General features: G+C 43.0%; 1 protein-coding gene across 2 annotated transcripts; it reads left to right on the top strand.

Annotated features, from left to right (window-relative positions):
* Nucleotides 1-209: 209 nt before the first annotated feature.
* LOC311133909 (cytokine-inducible SH2-containing protein-like) lies at nucleotides 210-4,013 on the top strand. Of its 2 annotated transcripts, XR_014613646.1 has the most exons (4): nucleotides 210-650; nucleotides 2,501-2,673; nucleotides 3,020-3,674; nucleotides 3,976-4,013. XR_014613646.1 is itself a non-coding variant. In XM_084167523.1 (3 exons), the coding sequence occupies exons 1-3, from the start codon at nucleotides 631-633 to the stop codon at nucleotides 3,526-3,528; spliced, it is 702 nt and encodes a 233-aa protein (XP_084023649.1). In that variant the 5' UTR covers nucleotides 210-630; the 3' UTR covers nucleotides 3,529-3,883. The 2 variants fall into 2 exon arrangements, 1 of the variants encoding a protein (XP_084023649.1); XM_084167523.1 differs by lacking the exon at nucleotides 3,976-4,013 and having other exon boundaries at nucleotides 3,020-3,883.
* Nucleotides 4,014-7,265: the final 3,252 nt, after the last annotated feature.

The following is a 7,265-nucleotide window of genomic DNA, read 5'->3' as shown; positions in this document are numbered from 1 at the left end:
TATAAGGGGGAGGCTCAGTCAGCTAAGGTCAATTTCAGTCAGCTTTCCTGGAAAGTGCTCTACTTAGAAGTCATCCGCTGCGCATTAGGCGTACTGGTGATGCCAGCTGAGCCTCTTCCATACCCCTGTCGCGAGGCTGAAAAGGAAACTTGAGCACGCGCCGGAGCCAATCGAAACGCAGCGCAGCTCGCAAGCGCAGTTCCGCGAAACTGGGCAGATGCGGCCCCTGCCGCCGCGGGCGCTGAAATACAAAGCCATTCTTGGAATTAGATTCCTAGAACTTCCGTCAACTGCAAAACTGAATTTACAAGAGAGGCGTTTTCTCACCGTCTTTCCGTAGAATAGAATAGAGAACAGAACAGTGTCTGGTGAGCGGATCACTGCGCTGGACTTTACCCTCTATTTTTGCCGAGGTTGAAACTGACACGTTGGAGATTTTATAGTTTTTACCAAAATAAGTTATGATTATTTTTCTTTTAGAAAAAATTCTGAATAGTCTATTGAGTTAATGAGAATAGTTTTGTTATTCGGATTATTGGCGCCATGACAACATCAACTCAGTGACTGTTCCTACAACATATAAGAATCACTGGGTTTGTTGGATATGTTTAAACTGGATTCATATTCATTATGATTTCTTGTGTTCAAAGGTAAGTTGAATTTGTTGTTGGCACAATTCTCATTAGGTTACACTGTGTCTACCAATTACGCTACATGCACAAATTTTTATTTCACACCTTGGCTGTGCTGAGAAAATCAAATGTAGCCACGTTTTGACATAATGTAGGAAATGAAGGAACATTCAGCACAGAGCTAATTCGTTGTGTACCAGACAGTGTGGAACAAAGCCAGGATAATTATGAAAGTGTTTATGATTTATATAATTTCATATTCGAAGATTATAAATTAGGCCTATAATCGAAAAATGTCTGCCTGTTACAGTTGTAGCCTAGGCTAAAAGTTTGAATGTGGATGGACCTTTTCTCCATGCACAATGGAAGTGATTGCTGGTCAAGAATTCATCATGGGATTTGACCTTGTTACCTACATTATATATTATTTGTATATCATATATGAGTAATAATAGGTTAACAATAATTCTGGATCCTAAACGTTTTGTTTAACGTTATTTTTACGTTATTTTAGTTGTGTAGCCCCTTTGGAGAAGCTATGATTATGATTTATTTTATTATTTATTCATACAATTAATTTAAATCTGTGCTCAGTTAATTCTAACCCATGAAGATGATAACTACATATGGTTGCCCCCGCACAACGTCTCCTTGCTCCTCTACGGAATGGATACTACAAGTGTAATGGCTGCGCTCAATGCAATGGCATTTACAAAGGTAGATCCTTCAAACACCCCCAAACAGGGAAACAGATCAATCAAAGGCGTTATCACGTGCTCCACTAAGGCAGTTATTTATCTTATAACTTGTCCTTGTGGTAAAAAGTATGTGGGTAAAACGAAGCGCGAACTAAAAGTAAGAATCTCTGAACATCGTAGCACCTGTTAGGTGCAAAAACTCGACGTATCCAGTTGCGGCCCATTTTTTGGAAGCGAACGACTCTATTTCGTCCCTTTGCTATATCGGCATCGAACACGTCACCCTCCCTTGGAGAGGGGGTGACCTTGACAATTTATTGTTAAATCAAGAGGCCGCCTGGATCTTTAATTTAAAGAGCCTTGCTCCCTTCGGTTTGATCTGAAGCCATTCTTGTGATTATTGTGTTTTTACTATCCATTGTAAATAATGTTTGGAGGCCTATGTAGTCAAATGGTATCTCTGATCATATGTAATCCATTCATGCTTTTTTATATGTTCTATTTATCTGTAAATCGACCAATGAAATCAAGCCACAGCCGGCCATGATTACAGACACCTGTGTGCCCTTTCAAACTCTATATAAACTAGTGACCCGCAGTGTTTGTGATTATACCCTGATGAAGACAGCTTGGCTGTCGAAACGTTGGTTATACAATTATTGCATCTGAGCTCCTAGAGTGTGAAGCTCTCCTTTTCTTTTTCACTACACATGGTTAACATAAAGGCACAAGGTTAAGTCATAGTTGATACAGAAAGGAGGAAAATAATATTCTTTAGGCTACGTCTTCCTTACACATTTACATACATAAGATTCCCCACATTTTATGTAATGGCAGCATCAGTGACTTCGGGCCCCTGCTGACAGTTTAACAAAGTGCCTCCTATGGGTTCATATACCACCATTTGCCAAGTTATGGAAGATTGTTTATGTAGTCTGATATTCACAGATTTTCCTCAGTCATGATTTCCCCTAAACATCAAACACAAAGCAAGCTGCATGAGCACTCTCTCTGCCCTCCCCTTATCTTATATGACAACATTGTTGGGTGGAAATCACAACCATTTTGCCACCCCTAGATGTGAAATATGTTTCTGTCTCCATAGTAACTACTGTGTTATAGCTTATCCAATCCAGGCACAAAATGATAGATTATTTCCTCCTACCTCAGGGCTCTGTTGCCAGGGCCACCTTCAGATATGATTGCCAGGACGATGAGCAGCATGCAGCAGGATTATGGTGAGAGAGGAGAGTCGTGTTGTCAGAACCCAACTGCCCCTCTCTACGACCCTACAGAGGACCTCTGCTGCATCACCACCACCTTCCAGTACCTGCAGAACTCAGGTAGGCCTACTAACACCCCCCCACCTCCCACCCTTGTGTGTATGTGTGTGAGTATGTGTGTATGTATGTGGTCCTCTGTAGCTCAACTGGTAGAGCCCGGCGCTTGTAACGCCAAGGTAGTGGGTTCGATCCCCGGGACCACCCATACACAAAAAAAATGTATGCACGCATGACTGTAAGTCGCTTTGGATAAAAGCGTCTGCTAAATGGCATATTATATTATTATTATTATATGTGTGTGTCAATGTGTGTTTGTGTGTGTAAGCATGTGTGTGCGTTAAAGTCTGCATGTAATGGAGATAATATGGGACACAATAGTAACATGTGGGTCTGTTTCTGGCTCCAGGTTGGTACTGGGGGTCCATTTCAGCCAGTGAGGCTCGAGACGCTCTCCTGAAGGTGTCAGTGGGAACCTTCCTGGTACGCGACAGCAGCCACCCTCTCTACATGCTGACCCTGTCAGTGAAGACGGCTTGTGGCCCCACCAACGTACGCATAGAGTACAGCAGGGGTCGCTTCCGGCTGGATTCCAGCTCCCCAGGCCCCCCTCGCTTGCTGTCCTTCCCTGACATCTGCAGCCTGGTGCAACACTACGTAGGCTCAGGCCAGACACAACAGGGCAAGAGATCGGAGTCAGAGGACCCTCCTAAACCTAAAGCCAAACCCAGCCCTTCCCAGCCCTCAGCGAAGGACAATGCAGTACTGCTCAAGCTGATGCGTCCCCTGCCTCAGGCCTTCCCCTCTCTCCAGCACCTCACACGCCTCACCATCAACTGCCAAACCGACTGTCCTGACCAGCTGCCCCTGCCACGCCCACTGATGCGCTACCTGCAGGCCTACCCTTTCCAGGTATGAGGGTCCTCTGGCAGCCATCCCTGCCCAAGGAAGGGCACACAGCAGCACCAGGGACCTCCCAGTGAGGGTCAGAGGTTATGACCTTATGCTTATAGGGTCAGAGATAGCCTCTGACTCAGCTCAGCTGGACAGTGGCACTTGGAAAGGTAGGACTGTACAAGTCTCACTGGGCCTTGGGCAGCTCGTACAGACATCCATGAACTGGACTCTTGAAATTACATTTTTATAACCATTTATACTGTTTACTTAATTTTTTTCACGGATTTTATAATAATTACATTATATGGATTTTGTGTCTATTGTTTTAAATAAATCTATTTTATAGTAAAATAATAAAGGATGTCTCTTCTACGTCTTATGTCTAACCCATCATTTTGGAATTGTAGGTAGAATAATAATGAAACCATTCTTACACTTTGCTGCTGTACTCCTTATCATCTTTCACAGATGGAGGGATGCTGATGAAAAAAGGGGAGCGATCTTGTTATTGTAAGATTTTAATTACTTATCAAAAATCTATGTGTTTTGTGTAAATTCAAATGAAACACAACAGGTTTCGTAAAACACTCACATGGGGAAATGATTAGCATTGAGCCTATTGCTGGGAGCATGGGAAACATTATGCCTGAGTTGGTTTCCAAGAGGTGAATTTGAGTAGTGCTAAGAAAGCCTCTTATCAGGATTAGAGCCAGAGCCATGGTGATTAATACACGAACAGAGGACAGAGTGTACTCACACACGCACAAACGCACGCACGCACGCACACACACGCACGCACGCACACTCGCACACGCACATGCACACACGCACACGCACACACACACATACACACACACACACACACACACACACACACACACACAGAGAGGTGCATATAAACACAAACACACACACACGCACAAACACACGCACGCACGCACACACACACACACACACGCACACTCACACACACTCACACACACACGCGCACACGCACACACGCACACGCACACACACACATACACACACACACACAGAGAGGTGCATACAAACACAAACACAAACACAAACACACACACACGCACACTCACACACACACACTCACACACACACACACGCACGCACATGCACACGCGCACACACGAACACGCACACACACACATACACACAGAGAGGTGCATACAAACACAAACACAAACACACATGCATACAAACACAAACACATACACACACACACACACACACGTACTCACTAACTGTAAGTTGCTCTGGATAAGGGCGTCTGCTAAATTACTAAAATGTAAAAATGTAAATACACACACACACACACACACACAGAGGCGCATACAAACACACACATACAAACACAGATACATATGCGCATGACATACACATGTACACATGTACACACACACACAGCATTGTGAAGCAGGCTGAACTTTTTGTCAACCATTGTTTAGCAATCTGTTTCCACTAATTCAAAATTATTTATCTATCACATCTTTTTTGTAGGTACCAATGATGTACAGTGCATTCGGAAAGTATTCAGACCCCTTGACTTTTTCCACATTTTGTTACGTTACAGCCTTATTCTAAAATGGATTAAATTATTATTTTTCCTCATCAATCTACACACAATACCACATAATGACTAAGTGAAAACAGGTTTTTTGAAATTTTTGCAAATGTATTAAAAATATTAAACGGAAATACCTTATTTACATAAGTATTCAGATTGTTTGCTATGAGACTCGAAATTGAGCTCAGGTGCATCCTGTTTCCATTGATCATCCTTGAGATGTTTCTACAACTTGATTGGAGTCTACCTGTGGTAAATTCAATTGATTGGACATGATTTGGAAAGGCACACACCTGTCTACAGTGCATTCGGAAAGTATTCAAACCCCTTCCCTTTTTCCACATTTTGCTACGTTTCAGCCTTATTCTAAAATGGATTAAATTAAATGTTTCCCTCTTCAATCTACACACAATACCCAATAATGACAAAGTGATAACAGGTTTTTAGAATTTTTTGCAAATTTATTAAAAATAAAAAACCTTTATCTACATAAGTATTCAGACCCTTTGCTATGAGACTCGAAATGTGTATTTCTATTTGTATTTATTAGGGATCCCCATTAGCTGCTGCTGCTTCCTGAGGTCCAAACACATTAAAGCACATACTTTACATATAAAACAAAAGATAAAACAGTACCTAATGTAACATTATTACACCACTACATATCTACAATACACAATGTACAATACAAAATGTAAAATACCACCATACAACAATATTACAATGTACGTGTGTGTAAAGTGCGTGTGCTAGCGCTTGTGTGCGTATGCGTGTCTGTACCTTTGTGTGTCTCTTCACAGTCCCCGCTGTTCCATGAGGTGTATTTATACCTGTTTTTTAAATCTGATTGTACTGCTTGCATCAGTTACCTGATGTGGAATAGAGTTCCATGTAGTCATGGCTCTATGTAGTAATGTGCGCCTCCCATAGTCTGTTCTGGACTTGGGGATTGTGAAGAGACCTCTGGTGGCATGTTTTGTGGGGTATGCATGGGTGTCCGAGCTGTGTGCTAGTAGTTTAAACAGACAGCTCGGTACATTCACCTTGTCAACACTTCTTACAAAAACAAGGAGTGATGAAGTCAATCTCTCTTCCACTTTGAGCCATGAGAGATTGACATGCATATCATTAATGTTAGCTCTCTGTGTACTTTTAAGGGCAAGCCGTGCTGCCCTGTTCTGAGCCAATTGTAATTTTCCTAAGTCCCTCTTTGTGGCACCTGACAGTAGTCTAGGTACGACCAAACTAGGGCCTGTAAGACCTGCCTTGTTGATAGTGTTGTTAAGAAGGCAGAGCAGCCCTTTATTATGGACAGACTTCTCCCCGTCTTAGCTACTGTTGTATCAATATGTTTTGGCCATGACAGTTTACGATCCAGGGTTACTCCAAGCAGTTTAGTCACCTCAACTTGATCAATTTCAATATTATTCATTACGAGATTTAGTTGAGGTTTAGTGAATGACTTGTCCCAAATACAATGCTTTTAGTTTAGGAAATATTGAGCTCATGTGCATCCTGTTTCCATTGATCATCCTTGAGATGTTTCTACAACTTGATTGGAGTCCACCTGTGGAAGATTCAGTGGCCTCCATCTTTCTTAAATGGGAGAAGTTTGGAACCACCAAGACTCTTCCTAGAGCTGGCCGCCCGGCCAAACTGAGCAATCAGGGGAGAAGGGCCTTGGTCAGGGAGGTGACCAAGAACCCAATGGTCACTCTGACAGAGCTCCAGAGTTCCTCTGTGGGGATGGGAGAACCTTCCAGAAGGACAACCATCTCTGCAGCACTCCACCAATCAGGCCTTAATGGTAGAGTGGACAGACGGAAGCTACTCCTCAGTAAAAGGCACATGACAGCCCACTTGGAGTTTGCCAAAAGGCACCTAAAAGACTCAGACCATGAGAAACAAGATTCTCTGGTCTGATGAAACCAAGATTGAACTCTTTGGCCTGAATGCCAAGCATCACGTCTGGAGGAAACCTGGCATAATCCCTACGGTGAAGCATTGTGGTGGCAACATCATGTTGTGGGGATGTTTTTCAGCGGCAGGGACTGGGAGACTAGTCAGGATCGAGGGAAAGATGAACAGAGCAAAGTACCGAGAGATCCTTGATGAAAACCTGCTCCAGAGTGCTCAGGACCTCAGACTGGGGCAAAGGTTCACCTTCCAACAGGACAAC

Source organism: Coregonus lavaretus, assembly GCF_964263955.1.
Source record: "Coregonus lavaretus genome assembly, chromosome: 8".
NCBI classification, from domain to species: Eukaryota; Metazoa; Chordata; class Actinopteri; order Salmoniformes; family Salmonidae; genus Coregonus; species Coregonus lavaretus.
This window is presented reverse-complemented; position numbering and strand designations above follow the sequence as displayed.

What these genes read in the sequence shown, in the direction of transcription:
- LOC311133909 (XM_084167523.1), top strand. Translation starts at nt 631, where the DNA reads ATGATTTCTTGTGTTCAAAG. An exon ending in ATGATTTCTTGTGTTCAAAG is followed by an intron (nt 651 to 2,500) that starts GTAAGTTGAATT and finishes CTCCTACCTCAG; the next exon opens with GGCTCTGTTGCCAGGGCCAC. An exon ending in CCAGTACCTGCAGAACTCAG is followed by an intron (nt 2,674 to 3,019) that starts GTAGGCCTACTA and finishes TTCTGGCTCCAG; the next exon opens with GTTGGTACTGGGGGTCCATT.